Source organism: Oreochromis aureus, linkage group 13 (genome assembly GCF_013358895.1).
Source record: "Oreochromis aureus strain Israel breed Guangdong linkage group 13, ZZ_aureus, whole genome shotgun sequence".
Taxonomy (NCBI): domain Eukaryota; kingdom Metazoa; phylum Chordata; class Actinopteri; order Cichliformes; family Cichlidae; genus Oreochromis; species Oreochromis aureus.
In genome coordinates this window covers 1482561-1501062 of record NC_052954.1, presented here as the reverse complement: position 1 = coordinate 1501062, position 18502 = coordinate 1482561, and the positions used below count along the sequence as shown (strand labels likewise).

General features: G+C 40.7%; 1 protein-coding gene across 1 annotated transcript in view; it reads left to right on the top strand.

Moving 5' to 3' along the window:
* Nucleotides 1–3491, top strand: part of fbxw4 (F-box and WD repeat domain containing 4) — a 56930-nt gene extending 53439 nt beyond the window's left edge. Inside the window, exons 8-9 of the mRNA XM_031727204.2 lie at nt 2661–2802; nt 3263–3491. Coding sequence (XP_031583064.1) covers nt 2661–2802; nt 3263–3397 — 277 coding nt within the window. The 3' untranslated portion in view covers nt 3398–3491. The remainder of the gene's footprint in view (nt 1–2660; nt 2803–3262) is intronic.
* Nucleotides 3492–18502: the final 15011 nt, after the last annotated feature.

Sequence of the window (18502 nt, the reverse complement as noted above, 5' to 3'; positions counted from 1 at the left end):
ATGGGCTCGCAGAGAGGAGCCCAAAGTGGACCACCTTGGAAAAACGGTCAATTATGGTAAGGATGGTTGTGTTACCTGATGAAGGTTGGAGGCCAGTGACAGAGTCCAAGGCAATGTGAGACCTCGGCCTCTTTGCAGGTCGAATCAGGCCAGCGGGACGAGTATTTGGCACCTTGTGTTGTCCGCAAACCGAGCAAACCGCTACATATTCATGTGTGTCTCTCACTAAAGGCCAACAAAACAGATGCTGGAGAAACTGACGTGTGATTCTTACCTGGGTGGCAGGCAAATCTGGCTGTGTGTGCCCAGTGGATGACCTTGCCTCAGACCCCCGTGGGAACCATCTGGCCTGAAGGGCGTTCGGCTGCTTGTCAGTATGCCAGATTCTTGTAGTCAGTCCAAAATTAACATGGGACCACTTCCCTCCAGCCAATGCCACTTGCTGGGAAAGGACCACCCCACGCCTCAGTCAGAGGCGTCCACTTCCACCATGAAGAGTTTGTTGAGGTCCACTTGAACCAGGATAGAAGCGGAGGAGAACAGCTGGTTGAAAGCCTATTGAGCAGAGGGAGACCACTGAAACAACACTTCAGGAGCGGCAAGTTGTGTGAGGGATGTTACCACTTTGACAAAGTCTCTGATAAACCGCCTGTAAAAGTTTGTGAATCCCTCAACCTCTGCAGCTCCTTCCAATTCTTCGGCTTGGGTCACTTCAAGCCGAAGCTGCCCCTGCTCCACTATGAAATCCCGGGAGGACACTGTTTGCATGTGGACTTCACATTTTTGGCTGGAAACCTTGTCAAAAACAGCAACAATTTAGCCAAAAAGTCATTATATGTGATATCAGGATGCGTTCTCAGTACCACTTGTGCCTACTTCAGCACTCGCCCCGCTTCCATGACAAACTCTGATCCCAACTCCTGGTGAAGAAACACACATTTATCAACAAGGCAATCCAAACACACAGAAAGTTTTCATAAGCTATCCACCGCTGTACTGACGAGTAAACTCAACGATCCAGCGTCGAGTGAAGCTCAGCCACACAATTAAGTAGGGAGGCTGCTGACGATGACAGTCAGCTGTAGCTGGCAAAGGATGGTGAGCAGCAGGTGTAGCTGGCTTCAGCACAGGAACACTTCCAGGTCAGATGACACTTGAAACCGGACTTCCGGAAACACACACACACACATCATCACAAAGAAACACACAAACAGGGAAATAGGAGACCGGGAGAGGAGCCGAAACAAAAACAAAACACAACACATGAACACAACAGGCAGGTCGACTGGCGAGGACTGGCAGACCATGACAAAACTTAATACAGTCCCGATCAAAGGTTTAAGACCATTTTAAAAAAATTGCAAAAAATCATATTTTCCATGTTTGGATCTTAACAAGTTTCCAAGTCGAGCTTCAACATGCAAAAAAAAAAAAGAAATGGGACAAAACATCTTTCTGAGCATGCAGTTTATTGAAAACAATGCTTCAACTGAAACAGGCTGTAGTACCTGTAGATAATATTAGGAGCTGGTAATGGAGCCATTGTGACCAAATAATTTCCTTTGGGGTTAATAAAGTATTTCTGATTGTGATTTCCCTTGTTTATGTATCTCACTTTCAGAATCCAGTAGGTCAGCTCCCCATAGAGGTTAGCTCTGTGTGTGTGCGTGCACACTTCCTTACACCAATGTCTGTCCTGGTGTCACTCCATCACTTATTGATGAGGCTGCACTAATGGAGGATTGATGTCTATTGACAGAAAAAACTCATCCCCACAGCATATAAGCCTTGCTCTGCTGCTTAACAACCCAAGAACACACCTTTGACACACTTGTGTCCAATTGTGTTTACATCACTTGTGAGGTTATTACTCAGACTTGCATTCTTAATTTCAGGATATTAAATTAAGAATTTAACGTTGACAAATTCATGTTTATTATATCCTGGCATTAAATATATGAGCTGTGCTAACAGGTCTGTCTGTGTAACTTGAAAAATGCACATGAACACATGAATTTAGAGAAATGGAAAGAAATAATTAGTTCCACAAGGACTGTGATGTGCCACAAATTTTAGACACCCACCATGTTCGACTTTGTTGTTTAACTTCGTCCTAAGTTTTCAAATGTTGGCAAAGATGAAGAAGGGAAGACTATGACTCCAATCGGACTCTTTTCACCATGTCATGTTTGCTTACTGCGACGTTATTGTAGTTAAATGATTGTTTTTGGATAACAACAAGTTGGGACAAAGCCCAAACAACAACTTTGACGTGAGGTTGTTAAGATATGGTCCTAAGTTTTAGTCTGCTTCATAATCACTGAATTTTATTGGCTGGCTCATCATACGGTGCTTTGAAGTTAGTACAAGAAATCCAACAGTATATCATTTTTGAAAAATGGTACATATGATTTAAACGCTGTGGGCACTAACACACCTCAGCAAGCTTGTCAAAAGGTTTGACACGTTTTTGCCATATTTTGGGACAAGCAGAGAATCTGACATGAAGAGTAAACTACAATTATGCTCTTATAAATCCACAGTTTACAAACATATATACTTATATTTACAAGTCATACAAATTATTATATTAACAAATTTGATAATAATAATATTTCTTTCATATCAGTATGCATTAAGTCTCTCATCCTTTCTTACAGGAAGTGTGCAATGGAGTGGGAGGAGCCTCATGATAGCGCGCTGTACTGCATCCAGACAGATGGAAATCACATGATAGCCAGCGGTTCCTCATATTATGGTGTTGTACGTCTTTGGGACAAACGGCGGACTGAATGTCTGCAGGTAAGTACAGAAAAAGGGCTGAACTGAAATATACCAAACACAGTATCTTACACGCCTAAAAGATTTCTTTAGAAGAACACAAAAACTATTCATTTATCCCAAAAGTTGGGCAATTATGTGTTACAGCAATCAACAAAGTTTAAAGAAAAGTGACTTTTTTATTCAATAAAACTAAATATTACACAATAAAAAGGTTAAAATGAATGTAGGTGTAGAAAGTTTTCAGCTGCATGTCCATATGTGGTGGAGGAGGTGGTGAGGATCCATTAATTCTACACAGTCATTTGGAGGACCTCTTTGTCAGATGATTGAGGAATTATCTAACAAATGAATTTCAATACTCAGGCCACAGGAACACCTCCACACAGCAACATGTCCAGGATCTGATGTGATAGAATATAAATGTCAGCCGTGGCACTCGATGCTGTTCTTTACATCTGGAGTTTTGTCTTTTCTGCAGTTTTTCCAGTTGAGCTCGGACCCTGTGAGCAGCCCGGTGTACTGCCTGAGGTTCAACAGCTCTCACCTGTATGCAGCCTTGGCCACTGCTGTGCATTCGCTGGACTTCAGACAGAATGGCACCCAGATTAGATGATACACACAGACGCTGCTTTTAGTTTCATCATTTCCATAAATATAATATCTATTTTCTCAATGAATATTGCAAATGTGGAATAAAATAAGATAAAATGAAAGAGCACATGACTCTATTCTTTTGACACTGGTGTCAAATCGGTCAGTTAGACAAAGTGCTGTTGCCTGTCAAGTGAATGGTGTAGAGGGTGGTTAGGATTACTCATGATGAAGAACAAGTGGCTTCAGTGTTCACTGACTTCCTCCAAGTGTCTGGTTTGCAGCCAATCACAGAGCCAGTGTTCCTAATCATGTATTCAGCCTGTTGGTGTCATCACGTATCAAAGGATGTGATCAGGAGGTAGAGCAGGTCACCTAGTAGTAGGAAGGTTGATGGATCGATCGGGTAGAGTAGAAACGTGCTATACAAGAACCAGTCCATTTACTAGGTCTGATGCTGCTTTCCAGCAGAGTGGCCACAACTGACAAATCTGAAACCCGGGCACTGTAGCAACATTACTGCATTGACAAAATCTGTTGAAAGAGAGTTCCTGCCATAATCTTAACCCTAAACAGACAAAATAATATACGCATGTGCCTCTCCCTCAGTCACATGTATAGTGGTGCCAGATCACACTGGGCTCCACGTTTGGCAAACCTACAGTGCAGTGCTTGTTGAAGTACACCACATGTGAGCAGCTGGACTTTGGGTTTGTGTCATCAGTCCTGAACTGGCTCTGGCTTCTGAGTCACAGGTGGAATTACAAATCCACAGTGGTTTACAAAATAAATCATATTTTATATATATATTATAGTGTATATGTATATATATATATATATATATATATATATATATATATATATATATATATATATATATATAATATTATTTAAATAACTGAACAGTTTACTATATACATTGATTACAAGTAATTTAGAATACTTTTTTAGCAACTACTTAGTCTCTCATTAGTTTTTTAATAAATAGTTCATGGCATTTACTGTCCATAGTACAGATTCTACATTAGATTTATAACTATTTCAAAATTTAAGAAAGTTGGTTATTGTTACCTTTAGCCCTCATTTTCACTATAATACATTTCAGTGATCAGATTACGATTCAATTCAGTTTTATTTACATCGTCCCAAATCACAACAACAGTCGCCTCAAGACACTTTATATTGTACTCTACAATAATACAAAGAAACTACAGAAAATCCTAACAATCATATCATATGACCCCCTATGAGCCAGTGCTTTGGCGACAGTGAGAAGGAAAATCTTCTTTTTAACAGAAAAAAACCAACAGAACCAGGCTCAGGGAGGGGCGGGGCCATCTGCGTCGAACGGTTTGGGGTGAGAGAAGGAAGACAGGATAAAGACATGCTGTGGAAGAGAGACAGAGGTTAATAACTAACAATTCAATGCAAAGTGCTATATAAATACATGGCGAGTGAAAAAAGTGACTTAAGAAGAAACACCCAGTGCATCATGGGAATCCCCGGCAGCCTATGTCTATTGCAGCATAACTAAGGGAGGATTCAGGGTCACCTGGTCCAGCCCTAACTATATGCTTTAGCAAAAAGGAAAGTTTGAAGCCTGATCTTGAAAGTAGAGATAGTGTCTGTCTCCTGAATCCAAACTGGAAGCTGGTTCCACAGAAGAGGGGCCTGAAAACTGAAGGCTCTGCCTCCCATTCTACTTTTAAATACTCTAGGAACAACAAGTAGGCCTGCAGTGTGAGAGCGAAGTGCTCTAATAGGGTGATATGGTACTACAAGGTCATTAAGATAAGATGGGGCCTGATTATTTAAGACCTTGTATGTGAGGAGCAGGATTTTGAATTCTGGATTTAACAGGAAGCCAATGAAGGGAAGCCAAAACAGGAGAAATCTGCTCTCTCTTTCTAGTCCCTGTCAGGACTCTTGCTGCAGCATTTTGGATCAGCTGAAGGCTTTTCAGCGAGTTTTTAGGACATCCTGATAATAAAGAATTACAGTAGTCCAGCCTGGAAGTAATAAATGCATGAACTAGTTTTTCAGCATCACTCTGAGACAGGATATTTCTAACTTTAGAGATGTTGCACAAATGGAAGAAAGCAGTCTTACATATTTGTTTAATATGTGCATTGAAGGACATGTCCTGGTCAAAAATGACTCCAAAGTTCCTCACAGCATTACTGGAGGCCAAGGTAATGCCATCCAGAGTAAGAATCTGCTTAGATACCATATTTCTAAGATTTTCAGGGCCGAGTACAATAACCTCAGTTTGATCTGAATTAAGAAGCAGAAAGTTAGCGGCCATCCAGGTCTTTATGTCTTTAAGACATTCCTGCAGTTTAACTAATTGGTGTGTGTTACCTGGCTTCATGGACAGATAGAGCTGCATGTCATCTGCATAGCAGTGAAAATGTATGCTATGTCTTCTAATGATGCTGCCTAAGGGAAGCATGTATAATGTAAATAGAATTGGTCCTAGCACTGAACCCTGTGGAACACCATAATTGACCTTAGTGGGTGGAGAGGACTCTCCATTTACTTGAACAAATTGGAGTCTATTAGATAGATATGATACAAACCACTGCAGTGCAGTACCTGTAATACCTACAGCATGTTCTAATCGCTCTAATAGGATATTATGGTCGACAGTATCGAACACTGCACTGAGGTCTAGCAGGACAAGCACAGAGATGAGTCCACTGTCAGAGGCCATAAGAAGATCATTTGTAACCTTCACTAAAGCTGTTTCTGTGCTGTGATGAGCTCTGAAACCTGACTGAAACTCTTCAAATAAGCCATTCCTCTGCAGATGATCTGTTAGCTGTTTGACAACTACTCTTTCAAGGATGTTTGATATGAAAGGAAGGTTGGAGATTGGCCTATAATTAGCTAAGACTGCTGGGTCTAGAGATGCTTTTTAAGTAAAGGTTTAACTACAGCCAGCTTGAAGGCCTGTGGTACATAGCCGATTATTAGAGATAGGTTGATCATATTTAAGATCGAAGAATTAATTATTGAAGTTAACTCAGAAAGATCAATTGGAGAAAAAGAGTCTAACTTAACATCGATGGTACTAAAAGTAACTGTAGATAATATTACATCTGTGGGATGATTATTGGTAATTTTTTCTCTAATGATAAGAATTTTATTTGTGAAGAAGTTCATGAAGTCATTACTAGTTAACGTTAAAGGGATGGTTGGCTCAGTAGAGCTCTGACTGTTTGTCAGCCTGGCTACAGTGCTGAAGAGAAACCTGGGGTTGTTCTTATTTTCTTCAATCAGTGACGAATAGTAAGATGTTCTGGCTTTGCGGAGGGCTTTCTTATAAAGCAGCAAACTATTGAACTATACTCCAGGCTGAATGAACACTGCATTTCTACAGTGAGAGACAGTGTTTGCACATGATTGTATGTGTTGAGCATTTGCCTGCACATTGCCTCAAGCTCTAATGGATAAGGAATTTACTGGCAGGCTCAGGCATGCTTTCTATGTCCAACAAGGTAGTTTTGTTTGTTTTGCTTTTACTATTTTACATTATCTTCACATGTTTTTAGTCATTATCATCCACATCCATAGAAAGAACAATACAGTATCTACATCTGAACCAAAGAGTAAAACAGTGAAATGTGGATTATTAAATATTAGGTCTCTCTCCTCCAAGTCTCTGTTAGTACATGACTTAATAATTGATCAACAAATCGATTTACTCTGCCTTACAGAAACCTGGTTGCAGCAGGATGAGTATGTTAGTTTAAATGAATCAACACCCCCGAGTCATTCTAACTACCAGAAACCTCGAAGCACAGGCCGAGGGGGCGGTGTGGCAGCAATTTTTCACACCAGTCTATTAATTAACGAAAGACCCAGACAGACTTTTAATTCATTTGAAAGCCTGATGCTTAGCCTCGTCCACCCCAGCTGTAAAACTCAGAAACCAGTCTTACTTGTTATCATCTATCGTCCACCTGGGCCTTACACAGAGTTTCTCTCTGATTTCTCAGACTTTTTATCTGATTTAGTGCTCAGCTCAGATAAAATCATTACTGTGGGTGATTTTAACATCCATGTAGATGCTAAAAATGACAGCCTCAACATGGCATTTAATCTGTTATTAGACTCAATTGGCTTCTCTCAGAATGTAAAAGAACCCACCCACCACTTTAATCACACTCTAGATCTTGTTTTAACATATGGCATAGAAACTGAACATTTAACAGTTTCCTGAAAACCCTCTGCTGTCTGATCATTTCCTGATAACATTTACATTTACAATAATTGATTACACAGCAGTGGAGAGTAGACTTTATCAAAGTAGATGTCTTTCTGAAAGTGCTGTAACTAAGTTTAAGAATATAATCCACCCTCTGTTATCATCTTCAATGCCCTGTACCAACATAGAGCAGAGCAGCTATCTGAACGCTACTCCAACAGAGGTCGATTATCTTGTTAATAATTTTACCTCCTCACTACGTACGACTCTGGATACTGTAGCTCCTGTGAAAACTAAGGCCTCAAATCAGAAGTACCTGACTCCGTGGTATAATTCTCAAACACGTAGCCTAAAGCAGATAACTCGTAAGCTGGAGAGGAAATGGCGTGTCACAAATTTAGAGGATCATCATTTAGCCTGGAGAAATAGTTTGCTGCTTTATAAGAAAGCCCTCCGCAAAGCCAGAACATCTTACTATTCATCACTGATTGAAGAAAATAAGAACAACCCCAGGTTTCTCTTCAGCACTGTAGCCAGGCTGACAAACAGTCAGAGCTCTACTGAGCCAACCATCCCTTTAACGTTAACTAGTAATGACTTCATGAACTTCTTCACAAATAAAATTTTTATCATTAGAGAAAAAATTACCAATAATCATCCCACAGATGTAATATTATCTACAGCTACTTTTAGTACCATTGATGTTAAGTTAGACTCTTTTTCTCCAATTGATCTTTCTGAGTTAACTTCAATAATTACTTCCTCCAAACCATCAACGTGTCTTTTAGACCCCATTCCTACAAAACTGCTCAAAGAAGTCCTGCCATTAATTAATTCTTCGATCTTAAGTATGATCAACCTATCTCTAATAATCGGCTATGTACCACAGGCCTTCAAGCTGGCTGTAGTTAAACCTTTACTTAAAAAGCATCTCTAGATCCAGCTGTCTTAGCTAATTATAGGCCAATCTCCAACCTTCCTTTCATATCAAACATCCTTGAAAGAGTAGTTGTCAAACAGCTAACAGATCATCTGCAGAGGAATGGCTTATTTGAAGAGTTTCAGTCAGGTTTCAGAGCTCATCACAGCACAGAAACAGCTTTAGTGAAGGTTACAAATGATCTTCTTATGGCCTCTGACAGTGGACTCATCTCTGTGTTTGTCCTGCTAGACCTCAGTGCAGCGTTCGATACTGTTGACCATAATATCCTATTAGAGCGATTAGAACATGCTGTAGGTATTACAGGTACTGCACTGCAGTGGTTTGTATCATATCTATCTAATAGACTCCAATTTGTACATGTAAATGGAGAGTCCTCTTCACACACTAAGGTCAATTATGGTGTTCCACAGGGTTCAGTGCTAGGACCAATTCTGTTTACATTATACATGCTTCCCTTAGGCAGCATCATTAGAAGACATAGCATACATTTTCACTGCTATGCAGATGACATGCAGCTCTATCTGTCCATGAAGCCAGGTAACACACACCAATTAGTTAAACTGCAGGAATGTCTTAAAGACATAAAGACCTGGATGGCCGCTAACTTTCTGCTTCTTAATTCAGATCAAACTGAGGTTATTGTACTCGGCCCTGAAAATCTTAGAAATATGGTATCTAAGCAGATTCTTACTCTGGATGGCATTACCTTGGCCTCCAGTAACGCTGTGAGGAACCTTGAGTCATTTTTGACCAGGACATGTCCTTCAACGCACATATTAAACAAATATGTAAGACTGCTTTCTTCCATTTGTGCAACATCTCTAAAATTAGAAATATCCTGTCTCAGAGTGATGCTGAAAAACTAGTTCATGCATTTATTACTTCCAGGCTGGACTACTGTAATTCATTATTATCAGGATGTCCTAAAAACTCCCTGAAAAGTCTTCAGCTGATCCAAAATGCTGCAGCAAGAGTCCTGACAGGGACTAGAAAGAGAGAGCAGATTTCTCCTGTTTTGGCTTCCTTCATTGGCTTCCTGTTAAATCCAGAATTCAAAATCCTGCTCCTCACATACAAGGTCTTAAATAATCAGGCCCCATCTTATCTTAATGACCTTGTAGTACCATATCACCCTATTAGAGCACTTCGCTCTCACACTGCAGGCCTACTTGTTGTCCCTAGAGTATTTAAAAGTAGAATGGGAGGCAGAGCCTTCAGTTTTCAGGCCCCTCTTCTGTGGAACCAGCTTCCAGTTTGGATTCGGGAGACAGACACTATCTCTACTTTCAAGATTAGGCTTCAAACTTTCCTTTTGCTAAAGCATATAGTTAGGGCTGGACCAGGTGACCCTGAATCCTCCCTTAGTTATGCTGCAATAGACGAGGCTGCCGGGGATTCCCATGATGCATTGAGTTTTTCCTTTCCAGTCACCTTTCTCACTCACTATGTGTTAATAGACCTCTCTGCATCGAATCATATCTGTTATTAATCTCTGTCTCTCTTCCACAGCATGTCTTTATCCTGTTTTCCTTCTTTCACCCCAACCGGTCGCAGCAGATGGCCCCGCCCCTCCCTGAGCCTGGTTCTGCCGGAGGTTTCTTCCTGTTAAAAGGGAGTTTTTCCTTCCCACTGTCGCCAAAGTGCTTGCTCATAGGGGTCATATGATTGTTGGGTTTTTCTCTCTATTTATTATTGCACGATCTACTGTACAATATAAAGCGCTTTGAGGCGCCTGTTTTTGTGATTTGGCGCTATATAAATAAAATTGAATTGAATTGAATTGAATTGAATTTAACTGAATTTAACTCTGCACAGGAATGAATCCCCTCAGTGAGATCACTGGCTACAGTTACCGACTATGCAGTGGATCATCAGCTACTTCCTCTATATGGATGACATCAAGCTGTATGCCAAGAGTGAACAAGAAATTGATTCACTGACCCACACTAATAGTATCTACAGCAACAACATCAGAATCTCATTCAGACAGGGGAAGTGTAGTCAGATGGTAACAAAGAGAGGGAAGGTAATCAGAACTGAGTGGATTGTACTACCAGAAGGCAACTTTGCAGACATCAAAGACATCTAGTATCTGGGAATCCCACAGGCAAATGGGACCATGAGCTACAGCCACCAAATACCTGCAGAGAGTAAGGTAAGTCCTGAGGAGTCAGCTGAATGGGAAGAACAAGATTTGGACAATCAACCCCTACACCCTGTATCGACCCCTACACCCGATCAGGGTTTAGATAAGCTGCTGGGATAATCAGCTGGCCAAAGGAGGAGATAGAAGCCACTGACATCAAGACAAGGAAGGATGGAGGACTCCAAGCTAGAGTTGGATGTCTCAAGACCGGTCTTGGTCTCGAGACCACTTTTACATGGTCTTGGTCTCGTCTTGGTCTCGACAGACTTTTGTCTTGGTCTTGTCTTGGTCTCGATGGACTTTGGTCTCGGTCTTGGTCTCGCTGTCTCGGTCTTGCTTTCTCATATCGACAGTGTTCGGGAGATTTGGAGTCAACCATCGGCGGAGTGGGGATGTGGCTTACTGGGCTTAAGCCCAGGTAATTTTTTCAGAAGCATGGGGTCTTTTGGAGTGTAATTTGTTTCATAGTTAGATGCCTGACTGACAACTGTATAAAACAAAAACTACACACAATATTCGAAGCACATAGCGCACCGTCGTAAATTCCCCCTAATTTTGGTATGATCCGAGCTCAGGCACTAGGCGACTGAGCACAGCACTTACACCTGTGAGCGAAAGGAGAGAAGCTGCTACCTGCGAGTTTGCTGCAGACAGAGGAGAGCTTAAGTTTGACCAGGTACCAAAGCAAATCATTCGTACTGTACAAATAATGTAAATATGACGGTGTATCACAAAAGATTGATATCAAACTGATCACTTGACCCATATTACGTTACTTGCTCTTCGAGTGAATCAACAAATGGCGAAATGAAAAGCCGAACAACAACAATGCTGTTTTACCCTCCACGGCTAAACAAACTCTCTAAATCGGTTTCAGTTATGTACTGATGAACACAACAATGGACATAAGGAGCTTCTTTCAAAGGAAAAACTCAGGTTCAGTATATTTCTATGCAAAACACGAGGAATTTCAATACACAGCAGTATATTCACAGTTGAAACTGGATGTTTACAAACACTTTAGGGAGAAAACATAAAAACATTTTTTTTTTTTTACTGTTAAACATCAATTTAAAGTAAACTTGTTTTGTTTTAGATAAATATTGAAATATCTTTTGAATTAGTTAAATGTCAGAATAAAAAGAGGGAGCTGTCTATTTTTTATCACTTTCATCAAATCTAGGAGTACATATACACTAAGTTTTTTGTTAATTAATAATAAAACTCCAGACGATTCCATTCTGAGCTGAAGAAGCTTCTGATAGGTTAGTAGAGTCCATGTGAGTAAATTGGTGGCACACCTGTGGATGCATATAAGGCAAAACACAGAGCCTGTTTCTGTGAAATGGGAAAATCAAGAAATGTCAGCCGAAACACCAGCAAAAGAATTGTGGAGCTCCATAAGTGTGGCTCAATTTTGAATACAATTTGGTGCCATTTGCAATTAAGAAATACAGATAGTTTCTCTCTTTACTCTTAAAGTTAACAAATGTGTTTTTATATTTATCAATCTAAAAAAAATAAACATTTAGTCTGATTTGATGTTACAATTAAAAAGTGTGTTTTTATCTGAAGAGTTTGTAAATATCTGGTTTCAACTGTATATTTGATGATGTTGGTGTTTGGCTTGATTGTCAGCACAAAGAGGGAGAGAGAGGAACAGAGAGGGAGAGAGAGGAGCAGAGAGGGAGAGAGGAACAGAGAGGGAGGAACAGAGAGGGAGAGAGGAACAGAGAGGGAGATGGAGAATGAGGACAGAACAGAGATGGAACAAGAGCAGGTGAGACACACATGTTAGTCAAATGGTTGTTTGCCAAAACTCATCAGAACATGTATCTAGTGCCTAGTGTAACTTTTTAGATACCATTTGTTAATTTTCAAATTCTATATTTATTAAATTTTGCAGGCTTGTTTGCACAACAAGGCTAAATAATTATATAAACTTAATCTAAATAGTGTACTTTGGTAGAATTAAAAAATAAGTGTAGTGCAGGTCTATGATGATTTTTAGTGCTACTATCATCTACTTTTGATTCTGGTTCTATTTTGGTTAAATCCTAAGTAGTCCTGATTTTGAACTGTTGTAGTCCTGTTTTAATTCCGGATCAGTTCTGGGTCTGGTTGAATTGGGGTTTAGTCCCTGTGTCTTGATACAGCCCCGACTTTGTTCTGCCTTGCTGCTTAATTAAAAAGTAGTTTAAGGTGTCCTGCATATGTGATATTTATTTTTTTCCTATATGAAGTCATTCTTTTTTGAACAAAACTCAAAACAGAGCCAATTAATCTTTCAGTCATTTCTACCCTCACGTAATTTCCTCTCGCTGCTCAGCTCTCACACAGTGGCTCAGCTATGCTCCAATCCAGGGGTGCCCAATCCCAGTCCTCGAGAGCTACTGCCCTGCAGCTTTTAGATGCGTCCTTGTTCCAGCACACCTGAATCAAATGAATGGCTCGTTATCAGGCCTTTGCCAGACTTGATGGCATGCCGAATTGGTAATCCAACTATTTGATTCAGCTGTGTTGGAGTAGGGATGCATCTAAAAGCTGCAGGACAGTAGCTCTCGAGGACTGGGATTGGGCACCCCTGCTCCAATCCCTCCATATTGTGGCCAATCACATGCGAGGATATAGGATAATATCATTGTGTGAAAAACAGAGAGGGTGATGGACGTGACAGTCAAGTGGAGCGTGCGTCTGTCCTCTCAGTAAGTGAGTGAGACAGTAGACAGCTGTGAGGAGGGCTCTGCGAGTGCATCACAAAAACACATAAATATGCCTGACACCCGTAAACGAAGCAGCATCTGGCTGCAGTTTAAAGACTTTTTTGTCTTGGTCTTGGTCTTGGTCTCATCTCGACTTGGTCTTGGTCTTGTCTTGGTCTCGATACCCTCTGGTCTTGGTCTTGTCTTGGTCTTGGTTTAGGCGGTCTTGACTACAAGTCTACTCCAAGCCAAATCCAGCTGTTACGGCCCTGGGCCTCGGAGGGAGTGAGACTGCCTATTTGTGTTCATGCAAATTTAAGTGTGCTAGGACTCGTGGATGACTGGCTGCTGGGAGTCCTGTGCCAGCCTTCTTTTATGCAGATCGCAGTGTGCCAGACCTCGCGGACGATTGGCTGCCTGGAGATCCCATGACCACTCCAAGACCAATTGACTGGCTGATTGTCTGCACCTGGGAGTATAAAAGGCTGAAGATCCTTCACTCTATGGGGAACTGCTGCTCTGAAGTGAACACGCAGTGGCCTCCTCGTCTGCGTTGCATGTGAAGCTCGTTTGTTAAAACCTGTTCGCTGTGTTGCTCTGTTTAAACCTGACATACAGCTGAACTTAATTTCATTAGAGTTTTGTGATGCTGACTTGCCTTAGTTACCCTTAGCTTTTATTTTGTGTGCCGCCAGCTTGCCTTAGTTAACCCTTAGCTTTTACGCTTGACTGTTTTCTTCGTTATGTAATAATTGTTTGCCCAGTGGTCTGTTGAACAGCCCTGTCGGTTTTTGGTTTAAAGTTTGAAATTAAAACCCTTTTACGTTACTCAGTTTGTGTGGGGGCTTGTGTATGTTACTCCTCCCCTGACGCCTAGCAGAGGGGGTCGTAACATCAGCATCCTGAGATTGTACACTAAGCAAATGGAAAGAGGCCGAGGACTAGTGAGTTTCAGAGTGTTAGTTGTATAGTCCTCTGTCCAGGACTATGAGTACATCAGGAAGATGACTACAACTGACTGTGTGCTTAGTGAACACCTCATGCAACAGAAACCTGAGAAGAAATCATGTAAGGACAGGACCTGTGCATGGTATGTACCTACCAGCAGATAGAACAAGTGGCTGGACAAAGCTGGGCTTAAAGACAGCACAGAGGCACCAATCATGGCAGCACAGGAACAAGCTCTGAGCACCAGAGCCATGACAGAATTATATTACCATACTTTAGTATAGGGTAAGGTAAGTCAAACTCAACTCATTCTTCTTTTTCCTCCACTTCTGTACCATTGATTCATTAATGCCTTATTCTATCACAGCTGCTCTATTCCCATGTTGTTGCAGTATATTAATGACTAACCTGGTATTGTGGATGGATTATCTCAGTTGTTCTCCTGACTGAAGTTTGGTCCGTTTACAGCATCCTGCCATGCGATTGGATTTGTCCCTAACCATCGGGAACCCTCACGTTAACTTTTATCGAGTGGAAAAGTGTTAGTGTTCATCCTCCAGCTTCACTGTGTTTATGCTATGCTAACATAGCTGTGTAGCTAGCAATCACGTAGCACATCATTATATAGCAGCTAGCCCAACTTCAGTAACCCTAAAAACGTCACTGCTGTTTAGTTTCCTGTCTTCATTTATTTTGGAAGTGATAGCAGAGCTGTACCTTTGAATTTTTTTCTGAAATCTCTCAGTCAGAACATGCTATACCATGCTTGGGTGGAAGCTAGCGAGCTAACTTCCTGCTAACTTCTAACTCTGTTAAATGTAATAAATTCTATTTTCATGGATGCCTGGATGTTAAACTTAATTGTTACACCTGGTAAAGCAGCAACGCTGATCATTTTATTAAAGACGAAAGAATTTAGACAGTTTTTAACTCTCAGTGATGCTGCAGTGATCGTGTGACTTTGGGACCTGAAGGACGGAGTTTAGGACCCAGATTACCTCGCGAGGCTCCTGACTACGGTAGCCGTAATGCTCCGACAATCCATCAAGCGGTGCGGCTTCGTAGCTTACCAAAGTCATACTAAAACATTTTTGACAGATTCTTGTGTGCCGTGTACCACATAAAATCAGTTCGAGGTCAGTGACCACAACCATAATTCATACATAACGCGCACCAGATTATAAGGCGCACTGTCGATTTTTGAGAAAATTAAAGGATTTTAAGTGCACCCTATAGAGCAGAAAATACAGTATAAAAATAATTTTTATATTATTACATTTGCTAACTTGCCAACAATGACACACAGGCTGTCTCATAATTAAAAAAGAAAATCTTCATGTCCCTAAGGTGCCTAAGGTTGACCGAGCTAAGGTGTTTTCTGCTATAGAAAAAAAAAAAATCAGCAGATGTGCGATTAGACATTTGTGATGACTCACTCCACGTGGTTAACCTTCCAGCCTGTTTATATAAATATTTATATTAGAAATATTTAATATAATTTATATATTATATATCTATTATTTTATCTATTATTATATAATAGATAAAGATTGTTATATAATAGATAAAAGCCCTCAGAGCTCGTCTGCCATGTGCCTCTCCTCCCTGAGATGCCCTTCTTGGATTTTGACTTGGGAATACAAACAACATTGCATATCACTTGTACACTCATCTACACTGCTGATTGTACTGACTACACACCCCATGGCCTGTTTGAATTCCTCTTTTGCTTTCTTTTTAATTAAAATAAACGGTTTGTTTTTTTTAATTGGCATCTTGTGTGTACATCTCCCGTGTTGTCATACTGTGTGTCCCTATTTGTGAAACCATTTACCCAAAAACTGGTTAAACAAGACAGAAATAGAGATGGACTATTACAAAAAAACAAAAAACAATGTATGAGTTGTGCTTGTGTGTCAGCACACATATGGCAAGGTGTCTACTGAGAGCCTGTGCCTTAATGGCATATATTAGAACATATGCTGTCCAATAAATAATATACCAGGGCCGTAAGAGCCATGACCAGGGTGTGTGCAGACATTACATGCAGGACACGTGACACTCAGGGACTTCTGACAGTTGAATTAATCATACAGGCCAGGAGGAGACTTTTGTTGTGATTTGGGGCCATATAAATCAGACTGATTTGAATGAGGAGTTTCCACAACAACATATCTTTTCTGGGTCACAAAAAAATCACTATTGTTATTACTAGGACTAGTATTCTGCCTAAAACAAAAATCACCCATAAATGGAGATTAAAGGAAAAAAATTGGAAAAAACTGGAAAAAGTTCAATTTAATTGAATTTCATGACATGATAATTCTAGTCTTCCTATTTCTTTTATAAAGGCAGTATAGTTGAAATGTAGATCTAGATGGATAGATGTACAACAGCAACATGTGGAACCCTGGTGCTACAGCAAAAATGTAGATTCAAATAGAAGTACGGTGCAGTTTTGAAGATGTTCACGGCAACCCACTCTATATACACTGGTCAATTAAAGGAATAGTTTTAATCAGAGTACATCATCAAGTCAGTTAAACCTCTGGGATACTTGGATACTTGGGTTGTTCATCAGTTTCAGCTGCTCTGATAATAATGAAATTAACAGCAGGTGCAATAGAGGGGCAGCAATGAGGCAACCCCAAAACAGGACTGGTTTTACTGGTGGAGGCGTTTTTCCCTTATATTCTATTAAAGTTATTATGTTACATGCCTCATGTGTCATGGTTGTGGGTCTTTGACCCAGCTTTTAATAATAATAATAATAATGCATTGGATTTATATAGCGCTTTTCAAGGCACCCAAAGCACTTTACAATGACATTATTCATTCACGCACTGGTGGAGACAAGCTAGGGTTGTAGCCACAGCTGCCCTGGGGCAGACTGACAGAAGCGAGGCTGCCATATCGCACCATCGGCCCCTCTGGCCAACACCAGTAGGCGGTAGGGTAAAGTGTCTTGCCCAAGGACACAACGACCAGGACAGAGAGGCCAGGGATAGAACCGGCGACCTTCCGGTTACAGGTGCCCTTCCCAACCCCCTGAGCCACGGTCGCCCTTTTGAGTTTCCTTTGCGATTTTTGATTCTTTACTTTAATGTTTTTAGGTTTTAGGTTTGAATTTTGGTTCTTTGATGTCGTTGAGTTTATATTTTATGTTGTGTTTGCTCGCCAGCTGTGTGTCTTGTCTCCTTGAATTGTTTCCATGCTTCCCTCCTCGTCTCCCCTGTCTGGCATGCGTGTTCTCTCCCAGCCCATCATGTCTCTCGCCCTCTCTCTCCCTCTGATCCCTGGGTTTTATCAGTCTGAGTCTCACTGGTGTCGTGTTCAGTTTAGCTCCTCTCTTGCTCATTAGTTGATTTTGTTCACCTGTGCCAGCTGTGTCATGTTCCCTGATGGTCTTGTGTGTATTTAATCCCTCTGTTTTCCTCAGCTCCTTGTTGTGATCTCACTCATTTCCCAGCTGTGTGCTCTGCCTGTTTGTTTAGTTCCAGTTCTTTCCAGTTTGGTGTTTTTTGTATCACTTAAGTTTAGTTTTGTTTGAGAGTCTGCATTTTGGGTCCTTCATCCTGCCCACTTTACATCACCTTATGACATCATGTGGCTACATGAGACATTCGATTTTGGCTTCATCTGACTACAACACACTCTCCCAAGCCTCCTCTAATTCCTTACATGTTAACTATTTCCTCGACAGGCCAGGTGTACCGAGGCACGCAATCAGCTGGTAAAGCAGATGTTTGCAAAATTCCATCAGCGCTATTTTAGCCAATAAAATATTTTTTTTTCCAAGCACAACCTGACAGTTTCCAAGTTACTATGTGAACATCACACTGCAAACACAACTATGTTTCTTATTGAAACACAATTGAAAACTGACCATGGCACCAGTCCAACACAGTGCTTTAGTTTAAACGTGCCACTGACCATGACACTATAAATTCTGCATAAATTACAAGTTTTTGCCTCTTTCATCTCTTTGTATGCAATAACCTCCAATAGGATTGTTTGTCATGTGTTACTGTTTTGACTTCGGTTTGACGTTTGAAGGCACACAGTGATGACAAATAACTCCCCTCAAATGTCTTAAACCAAAAGTAATAAGCATGTTTTGAAAATGTAAGTAGTACAAGTACAGATGTGTTTTAAAAATTAGGGAGTAAAAGTAAAAG